The 20,207-nt window shown below is 53.1% G+C and overlaps 1 protein-coding gene across 2 annotated transcripts in view; it reads left to right on the top strand.

The window, feature by feature from the left end:
• IGF2BP1 (insulin like growth factor 2 mRNA binding protein 1) overlaps window positions 1–20,207 on the top strand; it is a gene marked incomplete at both ends in the record, with an annotated part of 28,520 nt that continues 8,313 nt past the window's right edge. For both annotated transcript variants that reach the window (XM_084275712.1, XM_084275711.1), the window contains 2 exons: window positions 1–175; window positions 1,328–1,388. In XM_084275712.1, the coding sequence (XP_084131838.1) occupies window positions 1–175; window positions 1,328–1,388 (236 nt within the window). The remainder of the gene's footprint in view (window positions 176–1,327; window positions 1,389–20,207) is intronic.

Below are 20,207 nucleotides of genomic sequence, written 5' to 3'. Positions count from 1 at the left end.
ATGAACAAGCTGTACATCGGGAACCTAAACGAGAACGTGACTCCGGCCGACTTGGAGAAAGTCTTCAACGACCACAAGATCTCCTTCAGCGGGCAGTTCCTGGTCAAGTCCGGCTATGCCTTTGTGGACTGCCCCGACGAGCAGTGGGCCATGAAAGCCATCGAAACTTTTTCGGGTAAGAGGCGTTATCTCGCCTTCTCTTCCCCCTCCTGGGAGAGCGGTGGACTCCCCCCACCCCTCCATTTCCCCTCCATTTCCCCTCCTCAGCCCCAGGGTTTAACCCCCGTTGGGGTCTCCCCCCACCTTTCCCTCTCCCTCGTTGCGCCCCGTCGGGGCTTGCATCAGCGGGTGGGACCCCGCTTTCCCCCCCCTCTCCTTTCCACCCCCAAAAAAAGAAGCAGCGTGGAGTAAAAGAGCGGGATCCCCCCCCTCCCCCCCGCAGCCCTTCGTGGGCCTCCCCCCACCCCCAACCCCGGATTCCCCGGCGGGGCTGGGTGCGGGGGTCCCGTCGCGGCGCCGGGCGGGTGGGCCGGGACTTTGGCCATTTTGATTTGAAACTGGGTTTCCTGGGGCATGTGATGTGTGGAGTAGCGCGAAGGTCGCCATGCTGCTCGCAGGGAGAGAAAAACCTCCCCGGGAAGCGGAGAATTTTTAAAATATTTGAATTTTTATCCCCCCCCCCCCCCCCATTCACCCCCCAACTCCGGGCTCCTCCCGCCGGGCTCTTCCTCTTCTCTTCCCTCCCCCCCCCCGCCTCCAAAACCCCTAAAATAATTAAAAATAAAATCATCATAACCCAGCAGCGCACAAACCCCCTCGGTTTTCAGAGGGAAATCCATTTTTTACCACGGAGTTACAATTTTTTGAGCCTTTAATGGGCCTGGGGGGGGGGCACTGGGGGGCGGGGGGGATGTGTGTGTGTGTGTGAGGAGAAACCCACCCGGAGGATTCCTCGCGGGGCTCAAACAAGGCGGAATTAACTCCAGGCGAAGAATCCCCCTCAAAATAATTATTCCTCGTTTTTCTTCCGCTCGAAGCGGGATGAACGAAGGAATTGGATATTCCTGAGGAACATTGTCCACCTTCCCCCCCCCACACACCCCCCCACACCCCTTCCCACCGCTTCCCGTTGGAAGCCAACCTTGGCTTTAATAAACCCCCTTGCGAAGGAATCAGGGGGTGTGGGGGGGGGAAGGTATTTTGTGCGCAGTCGGTGGTGATTTTGCCTTAAATTGGGAGGTTTTTCCCGTGATGCGGGGTTACCCGAAGCTTTTTTTCGGGGCCACTCCACCCAGATTTTCAAAAACAAGCCGCATTTTGTTTCTAGGGAAAGTGGAGCTTCACGGAAAACAGCTCGAGATCGAACACTCGGTGCCCAAAAAGCAAAGGTAATGCAGTGGTTTAATAATTTTTAAAATATATATCATTTTTTGGGGGCGAATTTCTATTGAAGAGTGGGGGGGAAAAATATATTTGGTGTAAGATAAAAATATTTGACTCAAATCCGAGCGTGTGGAATGAGAGGTGTTGGAGATTTGGGCAGTTTCGAGGCTCAACATTTAATTTCTTGTTGTTGTTTGGTTTGTTAGTTGTTTTTTTTTTTAAAGAAAACTTCCTCTGCCATCAAGTTTCGGGGTTATTTTTGTTTGGGTTTTGTTGTTTGGGTTTGGGGTTTGGTTTTCTTCTCCTCTCCCCTCTTGAAAGAAATGGTTAAACAATTACCCAGCGGCTGGCCCATGGCGATGGGTGGCTGTGAGGTGATTTTTGGGGTTGGGATTTTTCAAACTTGGGGCGCTGGGAAGGATTTCCCAAGCCTTGCTGGGCTCCTCCACCGTGAGATGGGCGAAATCTTTTGTTTTCCAAGAGAAATCTAAAAATTTTTCAACGCAAAATATTATTTTTCCTCCTTTTTTTGGTTTATATTTTTTGTTGTTGTTGTTTTAAGTGAATTTTCACCATCAAACCCCAATAAGATTTAAAGAAAAGAGGCTTAAAAAAACCCCCCACAACAACAACCCAACATGGGGCTGGGCTCACCGGGCCATGCCAGGGAGGGATTTAAAACCTTGGCCTAGCTCCTGCCCACCGGCAACTTGTATTTTGGGGTGAGAACCGTGTTTCTGAGTGGTTTCCATCTACCTGCCCCAGCGGCTTCGCCCGCCGCCGCCCGCCTTGCCCAGCCCGGCCCTCTCCATCTTCTTGGCCCTTTGTTGTTGCGCTGGCGTGTGGGATGCCGGAGGAGCCCTGGGCATGGTTCTCCCCATCCCTGCTGAGGGTGAGCTATGGAATATGAAGAGTATTTAATTTCTGGGGGGCGTTTCTCCCCCCTGGATCCAGTTTAAGTGGAGGTTTAAGGCTGAGGGTGAGTTACTCCCCAACCCCAAATAGTCCACGTTGGATCGCGCAGCCCGAAACCCGCGTCGGCCACGTGACGAGGCGGTTACTTCAACGGAGGGAGGAGGCGACGCCAACTCTTCCTCCCCAAACTCTCCCAGTTCCTTCATCTCTTGACAAACCCACCCCTTCCACACACCCTCCTGCCTTTGGCAGAGCGGTGGGACCTTCTTTTTTTTGGGGGAGTCACCCCCTTCTCTTGGAGGGGTGGGGGGGGCTGCCAAACTTTAGTCGGGGCAGAATGTGCCCCCCACCCCCCCTCAACGGGGGTTGATCCCAACGGCCACAGACATTCTATATTTAATTTAATCATTTCCTGGGCAAGATTTGATGATGAGGAGGATGAGGATGATGCTGATCTCTCAGCGCCCCGCGCCGGGGTGATCAATACCTCTCCTTACAGCGCTGGGTGGCTCGTTGTGCCTTAATTATCAAGGGTATTAATTATTGCAAAGCACTTTCCCTCCCAAGGGTGACATTGAAACGCTCCCCCCCCCCCCAAACCCCCCCCCCCCTTATTTTGATTTCCGTAATGCTGCTGGTTAATCAGGGTGGGTTTGGGGGGGGGGGGGGGGGGGGCACAGGGATCTCATCCCCCAAGAGCACGTGGGGAGGAATTCCCTGAAAATGGGAATATTTCCTTGGTGTCCGTCGTTGGGAGAATATTGAGGGGGGTGGGAGGTGTGTGTGGGGGACACACACACTTTGCTAGGGGTGGGAGGAAGGTTGGGATGCGTTTCTGTGGATTAAAATCGTGCGGTGCCTTGAGTTGAGTTGAGTTGCTAAACCCCTTTTAAGGGGGCTGGGAGGGGGTTGAAATCCACTCAGACCCCCCCCCACCCACATTCTCCGGGTGCTGCTTTTAAAGGGACCGGAGCCGCTTTCGCATCGCTCCGGGGATGGGGGGGGGGTGTCGGGGGGAAGGATGGGGGGGGTGGGGGTCGGTCCCCGCCCCCCGGCAGTGCCCGCGGTTACTTTGTGTCACTTTGGGGCAGGAATTTGTGTTTCTGGGTCGGGAAAACGCAACTTCTTGGCAGCTGCTTGTAAACTCGGCAGGTTGTTTGCCCCAAAAAGTTTTCCGGGGGGGGGGGGGGTGGGGGGGAAATCGGTGTATTTTGCTCCCCACCCCCCCCCCTTCCCCTCCCCGGTGGGGGGGTTTGTGTGTGATCGGCTCCAAGGCGATGTATTTTTAAATCCCACCCTACCCCCCCCCCCCCCTTTCTGCCTGTTTTTAAGACTGGAATTTCCAGTTTAAAGGCGCAGAGAGCAGGAAATGGTTAATTACGGGTGAGGATGAAATCAGATGGGGTTGGTGGGATCTGAACCCAACCACCCCCCACCCCACCTGATGCGAGTTTTGAATTTTAAACCTTATTCTTCCCCTTTAGAAATGTGGGGAGAAAACTCAGGAGCCTCGTGGCTTCCCAGCTAATTTCTGAAGTAATAATAATTAAAAAACCCAAAACAAACGAAAAAAATAAGAGTTTTTGGCTTTTTGGTTGTTTTCTCTTCGTTGGAAGGGAGAATAGGGATGCTCAGGATATATGATGTGAGTGGGGTTTTAGGATGTGTGAAATTGGGTAAAGAAATCTCTCCCTCCTGGTTTCCTCCTTGAAACCCCCTCCTGTCCCCAGACCCACCCTGGAAATTTATTAAAACAAAAGCCAAACGTGTTAATGTGGCACAAGGCAGAGGGGTTGGGGGGGTGGGGGTGTAACCGCTGCACCAGCCTACTCAGGATGAACTGAGTTCCAGTTGTTTAATTAATTTGATTCCTCAAATAACACTTAAAGCTGCAAATTATGTTAATGATCCCGGGGAACCATTTTAACGAAATACTTTGGAAGTATTCGAGTGGAGGGAGAAGTCGGTGCTGATAAATATGGGGTTTTTTTTTCATTAAAAGCCCCTGAGTTTTAAGGTTACTTTGCCTTTGTTTGAAGTATCTTGGTTGGGAGTTTTGGGTTTGTTTTTTCCTTTAACTTTGCTGATAGAAAAACTTGGAGAAACTCGGGATTGAAGGGGAAAAAAAATCCTCAGAAATTCGTTTTGTGTTTTATTCTTCGGGAGGTTTGAAAAGGGAAAAGTTCTTGTGCGGGAGAAAATGAAAATAATTCAACTTTCCTGCTTAAAATGAAAGGTTTGGGTGGGGTTTTTGTTTCGTTTTTGGGAGGGGAGGGGGGGGGGGTTTGGAACCGGGAAGCTGAAAAGCCTGAAGTCGATGGGGTCGAAAGAATGAATGAATGAGGAGGAGGAGGAGGGGTGAGGGGGGGAAAAAAGTGAATCCATCAAGCAGACATTCCAAATATGAGGAATGTGGAAGTGAGTCGACCAGAGAGAATGAAACCAAGTAATTGTGGGGAGGGGGGTGGGGATGGGAGAGGGGGTTGGGTTGATAACAGCCCACAGATCTACAGCTAAGAGTATTTTTACCTAGAGGTTGTTCACAAGCGAGTTGTGGGTTTAGAAGGTCCCAGGCAGAGGTGTTGGAATTATTAGATGTTGTGAACGCCGTGAGGGTTCGGTGTGGAGAAGAGAAATGAATGGAGAAGCCTCCAAACTGGGTTTATTTTGTGTCTATTTTATTTTTAAAGCCTTTTTTCCAGCGAGCCTCTTCACACCGGAGCATCAGTCTCTCTGCGCGTGTGTCGTGGGGCAATTAATTAATTGTTCGTAACGAAAGACGTGGAATTGCGCTGGTAGCAGCGGGTGTGAGGTCTTTGTTTGGCAGTGTTAGTCCAAAAACACACCCTTCTCCCCCCAGATGCCTGGATTCTCTGAGAATCAAACCCCCAAATCAAAGAAGTTTTGCTCTACCCCCCTTTTGCCAGTAAAACCCAGTCGCTGTCTCCAGGGCTGAGGGAAAATAGCCTGAAGATCAGGCTTTCCCCCTGAAAATAAGTCTGGCTTACGAGTTATAGGATCATTAGAAATAAATTAGGGGACCCCCTTGTTTCCAGGAACCCAGAGCTGGGGTGAGGGCTCCTTTCTGAGGATGCTGGTTTCCATGGGCTTTGCTTCGTTCCTGCTTTTGATTACCAAAAAGGGTGTTCATCTGGAGGGTTGTGGGTTTTTTTCACTTTGCTTTATTTTTGGGACCCCTCTTCATCTCTGAGCTGAGGGTTTCTCTGATTTTTTTACACCTCTCAGAACCGGAGTCACTTGGGAATGAAGATGTTTCCATGATTTCCAGCGAGGAAAAGCTGGAAAGGATTTGTCCTGAAATTAGTCATTAACAATTTGTCAGTAAACTTCATCCTTGAGGGTTAACACTGAGATAATTGAATCCCTTTTAACACACCTGGGAAAAGGAATATACTTCCTGATTACCTGGGAGAAAATGCCTTGATTTCCCCCTTCTTACTGGAGCTGTAACTGGTCATAAATACACCCAAGAAATGGTGATTTAACTGTAAACCTCAGGTTCTAAACCCATTGAAGAGGGAGCCCGTCCTGTGTAGATGCCCTTTGTTAACGAGTTGGGTGATTTTTAAATTCCAAAGGAAAGAAGAAATGGAATCCCTGCAGAGATCCCCACTGGCAGTTTTTAAGGACCTAACTTGCCTCTCTGGTTGAATTTGTCTCTATCTTTTGGCTTTTAGGTTAAAACCCGAGCAAACAGAGGTATGGCTGGAGGGGGAAGTTGGGGTTAAAGTACTTGCTTTGAAAACTGAGACCTTTTGGAATTTAAAAATAAATAAATAAATATGGAGATTCCTCCCCCTCCCTCCCCTGCTCCTCCCTCCCCTTCCCTCCCCTCCCAGCCCAAGCCCCCAGCGATGTTAATGTTTCCCAGAGTTGAAGCTGCTCTGGATGGCCCCAGGTTGGCCCAGGGATTTGCAGCTCCAGGTTGGAGCAGGAGGACAGATCTCCAGCCCCTTTTTCCCATCTGGGGTCACTGGAAGGCTCTGCCCTCCTGCTGCCTGCTGGACTGGCTGGGTGCAGGAGTGGAGGGTGTGAGGGCTTTTGGGGGCTTTTCTGAATCTCTTTCTTTTAGTGATGCCACTGGTTTTGTACACGAGTTTCTGTGGGGAGCCTAAAGCAGGCGTGTAGGGAAGACCCTGGGGGGGGGATGCTGGTGTCTCCCTGTTGCCAAAAAATGGAGGAGGGGAGTAAAACTGAGGAGCCTGAAACTGGGAAGTGGAAGCTTTCTGCTGAAAAAAAAAAAAAAAAGCCTTTTAAAGAGCCTGTGGAGCCTTTCCTGGGGATTTTGCTTTGGTTTGGGGTCTGTTTTACCCCCTGGAGAGGAGCTTCCCGAAAGTTTTAGGTGAAAACTCGCATTTCCACCGTGACCAGAGGCTTAGGCAAGGATGTGTGCTCCTAAATCACCTGCTTTGGGTGGCACTGCCAGCTGCCCCTTTGGGTTTGTGGGTGAGGGGGGTTCCCAGCTGCCGGATGGACCCCCACAAACCAGCATGGAGTGGGGGGGGAACTGGACAAAGAAGTAATTTGCAAGGTCTACCCGTCCTCCTCCCTGTCCAGCTCCTCACTGACCGATGGGTTTGTGGCTTTGTGCACCATTAAAGCCCTTTTCTGCCCAGTTTGAAGCATGGAAATGATCTGGGAGGGTCTGCACTGGGTGTCTGAGGGGGTAGAGAAATGCAGTTGCCCAGCAAAGTTGAAAAACTTTTAAGAAGAAAGCGTGGCAGTGGGGGAAGAGATGCATCAGTGAGCAGGGGTCCAGTGTCCTGCGGGGTCCTGTGTCCCCTTGGGATGGTGCTTAGCTCCTGTGGATGCAGTTATGGAGTGGTTTGCTCCCAAGGAAAGTTATTCTTAAGCTGGACTTGACAAAACAAGAAGCCCAAAGCCCCAGGGGTGTTGCTCTGCTCCGGAGATGTTGTTTTATCCCAGCTGCCTTCCCAGGTTGTCTGCTGGTTACCAGTAAAGGTGCAAACCCCGTGGGGGATTCAGCTCAGGAGTCTTTGCTGGGATTTACCTGGAAGTTGCAACTTTACCCTGGAGGTTGTGGAGCTGGGGGGGTTGCAGGGGTCTCTGCTGGAAGGTTTTTCCTTGTTTCTGCCAGGGGAGGTGGATGTGTGTCCGTCTGTCCTCCTCCTTGTGTGTTTTCTGGTGACCCCTGGGATGTTCTACCCAGGCAGTGTCAGGACCTGTGTCCCTGGAGAGGGAATGGGCTGGGGGAGCGTTGAGGTGACCTCAGGATGTCCCCCCCCACCCTGAGCCGAGAGCAGATGTCTCAGACCACAGCAGGCTGGAGGGCTTGCACCACTGGTGTAAGAGACTGGGATGCTGTGGGAAGGTGAATGGGAGGGGGTGTTTTAAACTGGTTTTATCAAAACTAGTGTGTGTTTTCTGCTTCTGATGCAATATCCCACTGGAGTGGGTGGAAACCAGTTCCTCACCAGTTTATGTCCAGTGTCTGTAGCCTGCTCTGGAAGGTGCTGGAGCGTTTTTCTTCCTGGCTTTAAGTAAATAGATTTGAAAGAAAAATGATGCTTTAATTGTAACCCGCTCAGTTTTCCCCTCTGGATGGGGTTAGCAATGGACAGGGCTTTCTGGAAAGGGTCTGGGGAGGGTTGGGGTCCTGCAGCCCTTCTGTGGTCCCTGCCAGCCCTTCCCAGGGGGGATGCTGCCCGACTCTTGTTCCCTTTCCCAGGGTTTGCCTTTGTTTTAGGACCATCTGAAGCAGAGCCGAATGCTCTTCGCTATCGCTGCGGCTTTGAGGCTCTGGGTTGGAGGGGATGCTCTGGGGTACCTGGGGGGTCTCTGTGGGTTGGGAAGTGCTTTTGGGAAACAGTTCATCCTCCCAGCGCCGTCGCCTCCAGTTAAGCCCACTCTGTCTGCCAGTACAGCCCCTGCATGGGAGCTTCCCCAAGAAGGCTAATAGAACCCAAAGAGCTTGGGGAGGACACAGAGTTTATTTGGATTCTGGCTGGAGGTGAGGGACCAGGAGCTGGCTGGTGATGGGGGGAGTGGGGATGTCGGTGGGGACCGTACCAGGGATGGGAACATCCCGGAATGGCACTGCCAGGACAGTGGCACAGGAACAAGAGCATCCCTGCTTCAAAGAGCAGGGGAGCATCGGGAGGGTGGGGGAAAAACCCCAACCCCCAAGCAAACATAAAAATCTCTCTGTCCTTCTCAGAGAAACCCTTGTGATCCGTCAGGAAATGGGTCATTTATTTTATTGTAGCTGCCACTTGGGAGCCCTGACATGGTCAGAGCTGAAATTTCACACTTTCCTGGCTACTGTGATTGTCCAGCCTGCGTGGAGCAAACTGGTCTGAGGGAACAGCCCCTAATCCACGGGCATCCCCAGCAGAACTCCTTCCAAGCTTTATTGTTTTTTAAGAGTAATCCACCGGGTTGGGTTTAAGATGCTACAAACATGTCTAATAAAACAAGCAGCAGCCCTGTACAGCGGGAGCCCCTGGGAGCTGGCAGGGCTCCGTGTGGTGCGCGACCAGATGCAAATCCCACACGGACTGGGGGTTACTGGGATGTGTAAACAGCATTTGGGATTGGGGGGAACCGGTTCATACAGAAAGGAGAAGGTTTTGACTCCAGCAAGGGTCCTGCTTGGAGTTTTCTTTCTTAGGAAGTTGAAAGCAGAGATACTGAGGGGTGGGGGGGGAGCAGCCTCTGGGACTGGAGTGTAAAAGAGACAGGGGAATTGTGATCTAGAGCCAAATAAAAGGGAAGAGAATTTAAAAAAGGCTCCCTGGGCCAGGTTTTCACCCACAACTGGAGCCAGGGTTGGGGTTTTTTTTTATCCAAGTCCCATTTAAGCATCTACATAAAAGCTCCGTTGTCGGAAGCGCTTAGTGCCCGGTGCGCTGAGCACACGTGGGAAAACATCCCTGAGTGCTGAGATTCCTCCTGACTTCTTGGGATTTGGATCTGCCGGCTTGATACCAGGAGGGTCCAGCAGTTACTGACCCCCCCAGGGTGCTGTGGAGGTGGGTGCTGGGGGTACAAGCTGGCAGGTCCAGAGCAGTTACTTGTCCCTTTACTCTTTAGCTCTTGGCTGTGTGGAGAGCTGTTGGGTCTGGTGCTTGTGGCAAAAGGCTTTTCAACCTGTTTGGGAATTTCAGGAGACACGTGGGTAAGGGATTGGGAGCTGTGGTGAGGTGCAGAATAAAGGGTGCAGAGCACGGCGTGGTGAGGACAGATTGGTACCAGAGATGCTCCTTTCTCCCTTCTAGCTCTTTCTTGAGCACCCCAAAGCTGGGGGTTGGACCCTCTGAAGTGTGTTGCAGGCAGAGACTTACCCCTGGTTAAGTGATGTTGGTATTAAGGTATCACAGAGCAGCAGGAGCAGTGTTAACTTGTGAGGTGTCAGGGAAAATCTGCATCCTCATCAGCGATGCTGCTGGGGTGCAGTGAGCTCTGTGGTCCTGCTGTATAACCAGGGGTGTCAATCATAGCTGAATTATTCCTATGTACACGTGTGTGTGTGTATCTATATATACACACACCCAAATATACATGTTTTCTTTGCCATGAAGACGTTCATGTGTGCTTTGTGGTCTCCTGTGGTTCAAGCCTCTGGTGTAAATGCATTTACAAAGAGATTGATCAGCTGAAGAAGGTCTGGAGGAGAATCCTGGTTCTTTCCAAGGGAGGAGAGCTGGCGTGGCTGCTGTGGGGTTGTGGGGTTGTTTGTTGGGGTGGTTGTTCCACGAGAAGCTGAAAACCCCTTGTGTAAGTGTTGTGCTTCCAGGCTGGGATTCACAGGGCTCCCAAGGATGCGCTTTCAAATGGGGAAGCGGATTTTCTTTGAGGTTTACAGGGCTGTGCTGGTGGTAAAAGGAGGCGTGTGCTGAACTGGAGCCTAAATATACAACTTCTGTAGGGGTGTTGTGTCCTTGGTGTTCAGTATTTGGTCACAGCTGAGCCAGCACCACGAGGAGCTTCTCCCGCCATCCGCAGCTTGCGGCAGAGGAGCAGAGTGGCTCTGGCTTCCACATGTGGTCTGTATCGGAGAGAAGGGAGGGTACTGGTGACTTTAAGGGCTGTGGCCCGGGAGCAGAGCTGCCCCGGGAGCCTTCGCCCGCCTCGTGATGCCGTTCCCGTGCCGCGCTGGCCGCACAGCCCCGCGTGCCTGGCGTGGAGACCGGCACAGTGCAGACTTTATATTTAGTAACACACACACAACACCCCCCAATACGTGTTCCTGTGGCTTTGGGAGCTGCGTCGGGCCGGTAGAACTTGGTGATGTGGATGTTTCTGGAAGGCAGGGGCAGGGAGAGGGGGCACGGGCACGTCCCAGGGGAATTGGCTTCCTTAGAACTCCAGACCAGGTCCTCAGCTTCATGCTGGGTTTCCCTCCCGGTGCCTTGGATTTATTTTGGGGAGCACGTGTCGGGTTGGCTCAGCAGTGCTGCTTGTGCCAAAGCAGTGGTGGGCTTTAAATGGCTTTGCCTCAGCACAGCGATTTACTCTGTAACGAAGGGTGCTGGATCATAAAGCCCCATCTCTGCTGTTCTCCAGCTCCTACCTTGTCCCCCCTGAGTCTCCACCTTTTCCTCTTCTTCCCCTTGCTTAAAAAAATTCCCCAACCCCAAACTGACAAGTACAGGATGTCCGCTCCTGTCTGGAAATTTTACATCTCCTCTGCTGCTGGTCCAGCCTGGGGGATGTTTGTCTCCCAGACCCAAGCAGATGCCCAAGGGGGAGCACAGCTGCATCTGTGGGTGCTGTTGGCTTCCTCAGGTGGACTGTCGGAGGGGGGGTCACTGGCATCCTTCTTCAGCCCCTGGTGGGTGTGGGCTCAGTATGAGAAGCCTTAACCTCTCACTTTTTCAGTGGAAATTCTCAGTTTGTGTTTTCTTAGGAGAGTTTTGCTTTGCTCTCATCCTCCTCTCTGAAGAAGAAACGTCAGAGAAAGTGACTCTGGCTTCCACCAGGGCTGGTGAACTCTGTTCTTCTATTTAAAACGAAGAATAATTCAAAACAGCCTTACTTGTACCTTTTCATCTCAGGTAGTTTCTTCTCTTTACCTTCCCTTGGATGAGAGAACAGAAGCATTTTGATTTCACTTGCAGTTTTCAGTGGAAAAAACCTCACAGCTTTACCCAGCGACACCAAACCTGCTGCTCATCCTTGTGCTGTCCTTGCCCGGACCTGCCAGTGCTGGAACTGGGGCTGGAAGGGGCTTTGGGAGCTCCTGTCTGGGATCTGGGCTGGGATATGTGCCCGACGTGATGGGGACAGACTTGCCGCCGGGGCTGCTGGAAGTCTGAACCTCCAGCTCCCCACCCAAACTGGGAGGACTGGTGGGTCTGAGTTAACAGCATCACGGGTTTTAACTTGAGTTCTGGTAAAAGGGTCTCCACCCTCGAATTAAGTGGAGAAGATAGCATAATCCCTGTTGTAACTCCTGGATTCTGCCTTTGTGAGTCGGCTTTGATGTCGGAGGGCTTGTCTTCCGCGTGCAATCAGCTGCACTGGTCCGACCTGATTTGGGCTTAAACCAGACTGGGTGCTACTGGCACGGAGCCCTGTGTGGAGACTCAATTTATATCGATTTAGTTTTGATCCAGCCTTATCTGTACCTGCCAGGCACGAGGGTCTGTGGCACTGTGTCGCTCTCCGGCACCGTGACATCAGCCCTCTGAGCTGCCAGTCCCCGTGCGGCTTCATCCGCCGTTTCTTCCTCCTCCTCCTCCTCCTCCTCCTCCTGACACAGACCTTCATCAGAAACACCCTCAGAAGTCACAAGCAGTTTTGTTTCCTCTTCCTCTGCTGTGCCAGCCTGTGCTCACACATCCGATGCTGTCGGGCCCCCAAGTCCTTGCGGCTCCCCCGTGGCTTTACCCGACCCCTCCTCATCTTCCCTGCTCGAAGGGCTCTGAGCCCAGGGGGTGGGGAAGGTCTCCAGGGAGAGACCCAACAGCCCACTGTCCCAGGGGACTGGGAATACAGAATGGCTGCCACCCCCACTTTCTGTAGGCAAAACTATCTGGAACCTCTCTGAGTGACAGCTGTCAATCACTGGTGAGGATGCTCGGTTATTAAGAGATTTAGAGTGGTCTGAGACCCACCTGAGATGATGTGCTGGTGGGGTTTGGGGCTGATGCTGAGCTTGGCTGCTTTGCACAGCCTGGACTCACCTCAAAGCATCCCTGAGCCTGTAGCACCATCAGAGCTACTGGGAGCCAGTTAGAAATGTGTCCTGAGCACTGGAGGAGGGCAGAGGTGCCCTCTCGTGGCAAGAAGGCGAGGGCAGGAGGTTTGTGGGTGGCACCTCAGCCACCTTAACGAAGGCAGTAATGAAGGGTGGGAGGTTGGTGGTGGATTATTTCGTGCCTTGCTGGGTTTGGGGGAGGGTGGTGGGATGCCTGGTCAGCTGAGCTGTCTCCTGTATGGGTGGCTGATGCTGTAGTTCCTGGAGGCAGGTGGCTGAGTGAGAATCCACACTTAGGACCTTCTCTGTTCAAAGTCATCCCTGGTGGGGGAAGGGAGATGCTCAGGATGCACCAAAGTGCAGGACAGACCTTGGTGTGTGTGCTTTGATTCGGGGTTTTATACTGGGACTGGGATGGAGGGATGCTCAGAGCTGTGTGGAGCTGGCAGTGATCCCTCCAGCACACAGAGGGTGCTCTGTGCTCCCTTGCCTGGCTGCCTTAAGGGTCATGGCATTGTGCTGGGCTCTGAAGCAAAGGTCTCCAGAAGTGCTTCAAGGTCCATGGGTAAAAGGTGGGGTGAGGAACAAGTGCTGCTTTTGCCACCCTTCCCTGTGTAATGATCTGCAGGAAAACCTGCCTTCGGCCAGCCCAGAGTCCAGCTGGTGCCAGCTCAGGGGTCAGGTCTGGCTGAGCTCAGCCTGAGAATTGAAGTTTTGTGGGGTTTTTCTTTCTTAAGGGATGAAAAAATCTCTCCCTGGCTGCTGCCTCAAACTGGGATGGAGCTGGAGGAGGCTGGGAGGGAACTGGTGTGTCATCTGCCAGATGTTGTCAGAGGTGGTGTGTCCTGCTTAGGGTTGGGTTGCTGGTTGTGGGAACCCACTGAGTTTAGCTGGGCTTGGCTTTGGGGCATGTTCAGAGCATCCAAAAGAGCCTTTCAACATGTGGCAACGTGCCAGCAAATCAGAATGGCAAGATAATGCAAAATGGGTGCATTGTCTAGCAGTCATCCATCTTTCCTCTCTATTACTTACTGCTCAGCTTGTCCTGTCTGCAGGAACTTGATGTATTGACTTTGGCAAGGACTTCGCTGCAGAAGTCTGGGGGATGATGAGAGCCTTCCTCTGGGCAAGCAGAGGATGAGGGCTTTGGAGATTTCGTTGAGGTTTCTTTGAGATCTCTTGGATCTTCTTGAAGCATCCAGGGATTGAGCCCTCTGGGAGGTTGGGCACTTGGCTGGGTGCGTGTGGAGTGCTCTGTGCCAGCATCACCTATCTGGGATTGGTGGGGGGAAGGAGGAGTGGGAAGGCATCACAGCAGCTGAATAGAGAAGGGGATGTGAGACATTTCTCCCAGCCCTGGGTATCAACCAGTCCCTCCCTTCTGCACCAGAGATGCAGCAGCTCTTCCAAAACCAGGAGTGAGATCTCTGAGGCTTTCAAAGGGATGCTCCTGGGCCACTTCTCTCCTGGCAGCTCCCTGAAAAAAGAACCCTCATCAATTATTGGGGCTGATTGTCCAGGTGTGAAGCGGCTCCAAAAAAGAGCTAATGGGGAGAAACCAATTAGGCGATTTATTAGCCCAAGATCAAGTTCTGGTTGCTGAGATGATTGATGGAAAGGATTAATCACGTCGTGCTTGCCAGCCAGAGATAACTCCTGGCCAAGGTGAGCGGGGCTGTGTGAGACTCTGGCGTGGAGGATGCATCTGCCTTGCCCTGAAATCCCAGGTCTGGTTCCCTTCTGCCTCCTTCCAACTGCAAGAAGCCAAATGTCTTTGTTGGCTTGGCCTGATCCCCTCAGGAGGGGCCTCTTGGATCCTTTCTCTTCAAAGCACCAGCCGGGTTTTCCCTCCTCTTTCCTTTCTGCCACTGCTGCTTTAATCTCGTCATTACACCTATTTGCATATTTCTTTCTCAACCTCATCCTCCTTTGATTCCACCCCCAAATCTCTTTCCCATCAGCCACCCTGCAGCTCCAGCTTTGCTGTCACACAGCTGGGACTCTCCTGCCTTGGCCACATCCCCCAGTGAACGTTGATGGGCCACGGAGGCTTTCTGCTGGCGTGGGGTTTACTGAGAAGTAGTTTCTTGGTAGAAAAATGAGGATCTGAGGGCGAACAGGTCCCTGGGGTTGGGAGGAAGGAAGGAAGGAAGGAAGAAGATAGCATCTTGAAATAGCACCGGGTGCTCTTAGAAAGGAGGGTGATGGGAGTGAAGTCAGAGTTTATGGCACTGATGGTGTTGAGGTGTCTGGTGGGAGAAGGTGTTTTGAAGGTGGGTAGGTGGGTCTCTGGGCAGCCTTTGCTTTTTCTTTATGGGAGAGAAATAGGAAAAAACATTTAAAGCCTCATTGTTTGAAGCTGTGTTTCCTGAGCAGGCTGCAAGCTGGGTCCCTTCCCAGGATGGGAAAACGGATGCGCTCTCCCGTTCCATCCCTCCTGGATCCTGCTCCGTTTGCATCGCCTTGGGGGGCCTTTTGGTAGGACTCCACTGCTCCTTCTCATGCTCTTCGTGGCTGTACCCGACCTGTCCCACCCCACAGCTCAGGTTGTGGTCCAAAACCACCTCAATCAGCAGCTCCAGGGTGAAACCAGGTGTGAAGCAAGGGGCCAAAGTGGGGTTACGAGGGAGCTGGGCAGTGCTGTGGGGGACACACACTGGTGATGGGGAGAGGCATGGCCAGGAGAGGGCAGTGACAGCCCCACCTCTGGCAGAAAAGTTAAATTCTGTTAGAAATGCCCTTAATTTACTGCTTCCCCCAAAAAAACCCTGTGTTACTGATCAACATACTCATGTGGAACATCACTGGTAGTCGTGGTGATGCTCAGGGTGATGCCTCCACATCTCAGAGCTCCTTGCAAACTCAGGGCAAGACTTTGCCATCCTTTCTTTCTCTTTCCCTAAACCCCAGAAGGCTCCAAAAGTTCAACCTGGACCTGCTGCACCTCTGTAAGGAGCTGGGCCAGGAGGTCTGGGTGCAGAAAACACATCAAATATCTGCTAAGTATGGCTCAGATCTGAGGAGTGCTGCGTTTGAGGAGGGGAATTGGGATTGCCTTGCTTGAGCATCACCTGGTGACTTTGGTATGTGGGTTTTTCCTGCCTCACCAGTGTGGGAGCGATTCCAGCAAGGACCTCACGTGCCTGGTCCTGCTGGGAAGGCCATGTGTTGGTGGGTTTAATTGACTGAGCAGTGCAGGGAGAAGCTGAGAGATGGGTTGGTTTGGAGAGCAGCAGGAAAGACAGCAGATCTCAGGTGAAGTGGGTAAAGCCTGGAGAACACACCCTGTCTGAGTGCTGGGCTGTGCTGGGGAGTGTGGGCATCTGCTGGGGGCTCCCAGCAGGTACCTCCCAGCTTGTGCTTTTGTTTCCTTGTCAATGGTGGGAGTGTAGGGATAATATTCCTGCTTCAGAGAGGTGATGGCAGATTGAAAACCTGTCAATTTCTGAGGGAAAAGCAAGTAATTTCAGCGACAACTTTACTCTGAGTCCCCCTGGCAACGTTTGTGTCTTAGCAACCACATTTCCCTATTTAAAAATGCTTAAAACATTAAAAAACAACAACAACAACACATTAAGCACAGGATTAAGTGCTTTCCTGAATCAAAGCCTAACTAGATAAATGAAATGCTGTTAATTGAATCAGGGATGCACTGTGTTTTCAGCCCCCAAATTTGCATAACATTTGCATTTGATTGAAAAGGCATCATTAATGTGGTGCAGTTCTAGTAGGTCCCGTGTGTGTGTGTCGTGTCCCCCCACACCCCCCACCCCTGCCATGTCTCTGGCTTTGGCCATTCTCTTCCTGCCTTGGGGAGCTGGTTCGGGTAGGGAATGGCCAGGATGGGGTTGGTGTTGAGGGGGAAACCCAGAGTTTGGCTGTGCTTTGCCTTGGTCCTTCAGCATCTCGGTGCTGTTGGTCATCTCTGCTTTGAGGAACACCTGGTGGGGGATGGAGAAGGTGTTGGATATAAGAAGGATGCTGTAGCCAGCATCCCACAGAAGGTGTGCTTGGGGTATGTGTGGCTCTGGTGTGAGAGTGGAGCCTGATGTGCTTTTCCTGGCACCCTTGTGCAGAGGGATGGGGGCAGAGGACCTGCAGCTCCTGCCAGCGTGCTCAGGGCTGGCCCCGTAACGGTCGCTTGATCAGCCCCTGGCTTTGGGGCTTAAAGAGGAATCGAGTTGTCGGGACAAAACCTGGACCATTGGGGAACAGGAGGGAGATCTGGGGGGCTGGTGGGGCTGGGAATGGCCACTCTGGGGCTGTGGGAGGGAACCACTCTGGGGCCTGAGTGTGACTGGTGCCCTGGGAGTGCAGGCAGGTTGGGTGTCCACTCCCTGCGGATCACAGGGATGCTGTTTGGGGCTCCACAGGAGGGGATGCTGGGGTGACCTGAGCATCCCACACCCACTGCACTGATCCCTCTGTGCTGTTGGTGCTGGTGATGACTGGGGTCAAATCCTGACGTATAATATCAATATATATCAAATCCTGATATAACAACCCCAGTCCTTTGGTGAGCCCTTCCCTGTGCCGTGAGGCTGATGTGCCTCTGGGAAGGGGACAGAGGTGATGGGGAGATGCAGGTTTTATCCCAGGCTCCACTGCCAACCCGCTCAGCAGCTGTGGGTGCAGCCAGGCTTCTCTCCAGCACTGGGAGAGAGCCCCCCTTGTCTCGGGGGGAGATCCATGGCCAAAACCTTATGGGGAGGAGGTGGCAACAAGTGTCGCTGGGCTCCTCATGGGAGGCAGGGATGCTCCTGTGCTGGTGGTGCAGTGAGGAGCAGCTCTGCTGCCTTCACAGCATCACCTCGAGTACCCCACGCTGCGCTCGTGCGACGGGGAGGGGATCCCTTGCAGAGGGATGGGCTGTGCTGGTGCGAGGGGATCCCTTGCCCAGGGATGGGCTGTGCTGGTGCGAGGGGATCCCTTGCCCAGGGATGGGCTGTGCTGGTGCGAGGGGATCCCTTGCGCAGGGATGGGCTGTGCTGGTGCTGCTTTGCCATCGCCTCTGGCTGGCCCCCGGCCAGGCTGCCTGTGCTGAGCGAGCTCGTGCCCCTGTCTTGGGTCCCTGCCACCGCCACCAGCGTGCCAGTCCACTCCAGGGAATTACCGACAGACTCTTAATTAAGTGGGAGGCTCTGACCACCCTCTTGAAGGTGATCCCTGGGGATGCATCCAGGGATGAGAAGAGGGATCTCCTGATGGCTGAATTTATTTCCCAGTGAGATTTAAAGATTAAAATCCAAAGCAACAACAAAAAAAAGCTTAATTTGGGATTCTTAACGGTGATTCTGCCTCCCTGGGTGACTGGGGGGGTTCTGCAGAGGGTCGAGACTGGGGGGTTTCTGCAGAGGGGTGACTGGGGGGGTTCTGCAGAGGGTACTGTGGGCACAGTGAGCTCACGCTGCTGATGTGCTGTGGGCTCCAAGGACGCGGCTCCCGCTGTGACACCCAGAGCCAGTGATGCTGCACAGGCTGGGAGGGCTCTGGGTGCTTGGGGGATGTGGAGCAGTTTCCAGCTGGATCCAGGGCTGTCAGGCTCCCGTGGTGGGTGTTTTCCAAAGGAAGAGGGATCTCCTTTGCTGCTGCTTTTCCCCATGTCATCTCGGTCCCTCTGCTCTGGGTTTGACCCACACGGTATCGATGGGCACGGCACGAGAGGGTGAGAAATCTCCATGGTACCTGGATATTGCAGGGTCCTCGGTGTTGTTGCTTTGGTTTTCCCCCCAGTGGGGGGGTTATTGAGGTTTTTGAAGAGCTGGCTGAAGGGAAACCCGAGGAGAGCCTTTGATGGAGCAGATCTTGGGGCTTCGACTGCGCGGGGTGATTGGGGACTCACCTGAGATGCTCACCTGTGGTGTGGCTCCGTGGTGGGGGTCTCATCGTGGTGGGGGTCTCACCATGATGGGGGTCTCATCGCAGCCTCCTGTTGCAGCCCACCTGCATCAGAGTGGGTGGGTGTTTTTCCCCTTGTGAGCCCAGCCCACGGCTGGGGAGGATTTACTGAGTGTCAGGCGATTTCAGAGGTTTCACTCTGCCTCCCAGCTCTGCAGGAGATCCAGCAGATCCACACAGGGCTCCTGGGTGGGTTTTGGAGGGCTGAAGGGTGGGATGTAGGGGGACTGAAAAATCCCGGTGTCGCAAATAGCATCACTGGTGCAGAGCAGGAGGAGGGTGATGCCAGGCTGCAGCCCTGAGACCCACGGTTCCTCTCCCCATGCAGCCCTGCAGCATTTCACCCTCCTCTCCCAATCTTCTTTTCCCCTCTTTTTAAAGAAAAACCACCAGCAGCACGTGGCAGAAACCCTCCAGACTTGTAAATAGACCTTTTCCCCCCCTCCCCAGCTTGATCAGTCAGCTCCAGCTCACCCCAAGGATCCGAGAGGCTCCTGCTTCCCCTATAAGCAGAGCAGCATCCGTGCAGAGTTGTTGCCTTCCCCAAAGGCTGGAGATGCTGAGGCTGGTCCCTGGCTCCGAGGGGACACGAGCATCAGTCCTGGCTGGCAGCCGAGGTCGGGAGAGCGGAGCTTGTGAGAACCCTTCAGAGACACAGGAGGAGGGAGGAGCTCCTGCCTTTGGCACCTCGTGAATAAAATCCCAGGGCATCGCCTTCTCGTGGAGGAGTTCTTTATCTGGAGTAAAGCCCTGCTCGGCGTGGAGGTGGGAGAGGGCAGAGCCGGGCTGCTGCGCTGGGTAGCCAGAGAGGGATGCGTTTGCAGTGAGGATTTCCATGCAGCAGGACCTGCTTCTAGCCAGGCAAATACCAGGGGGGTTATTTAGTCATGACTGCCTCTAATTCCAACCACAGCCGCTGCCCAGTGCTCTGGTGGAGCTGGATTTGAGTGGGTGGGCTGCTTGTTGGAGGGGGGACAGCTGTGCGTCGAGCCAGACCTCACCGTGGTGGGGATGGATGTGGACCCAAGTCTTCCTTCCTCCTCCCTGATGGAGATGGGTCAGGAGTCCTGTACTCAGCTCACCCCAGGATTTCCTGGGATCCTGCTTTGCTTTGTGCAGCTCACCTGGCTGACCCCCTAAAAGAACCCCCCAAAAGACCTGTCTCTCCCTCCCAGAGCGCAGCCTCACAGGGCTTTAATATCTCTCAGCTGATGGAGGCTGTTAGGAGCAGCAAATAATCCCAGTGCTGTGGTCGCAATGGGAGGAATTACTGTTTAATTAACATATTAATAGAAGCCCAGCAGCCCCAGTGCAGCGCAGAGCAACCCCCTTGGCACCCCCTTGGCACGGATGCAGGTGATGCTCTGCCAGGGCAGGCACTCTGGTAAGCTCAGCAAAGGAGAGCTGGTTCTTTCTTTTAATTTTTTTTTCTTCATTAGGGGGAGAAAATTGGATGCCACCAGCAGAATTACGTTGTGAGGGTGTAAATGGCTCTTGGGGGGTTGTTTTTCCCCATTTGATTCTGGTCATGGATGTGCAGAACACGTGCTCTGCCCATGCAGATGCTGGTGGCTATCCAGAGAAGTTTCTGTGGCAGGGTGGGCAGTGGGAGACCTCAGGGCTTTCCTCTGTTTTCCCCCCAAACCCTTTTGACCCTCCCTGGACTGTGAGATTCTTATTTCATCCCGGATTTCTTAATGTCTCTCCCATTGATTTTGGGATGCAGATCAGGGTGTCAAGGAGAGGTCTGGTTTCTGAGCGTGCTTCACCCCCCTGCCTTGGCTCCCTGCAGCCCCTCACAACACCACCTCATTTTAAGGCTTGGCTT

The sequence above is a fragment of the Gallinula chloropus genome (genome assembly GCF_964237585.1).
Source record: "Gallinula chloropus genome assembly, chromosome: 26".
Lineage (NCBI taxonomy): Eukaryota > Metazoa > Chordata > Aves > Gruiformes > Rallidae > Gallinula > Gallinula chloropus.
The sequence above is the reverse complement of the archived record's forward strand: the minus strand, read 5'-3'. Positions and strand labels throughout refer to the sequence as shown.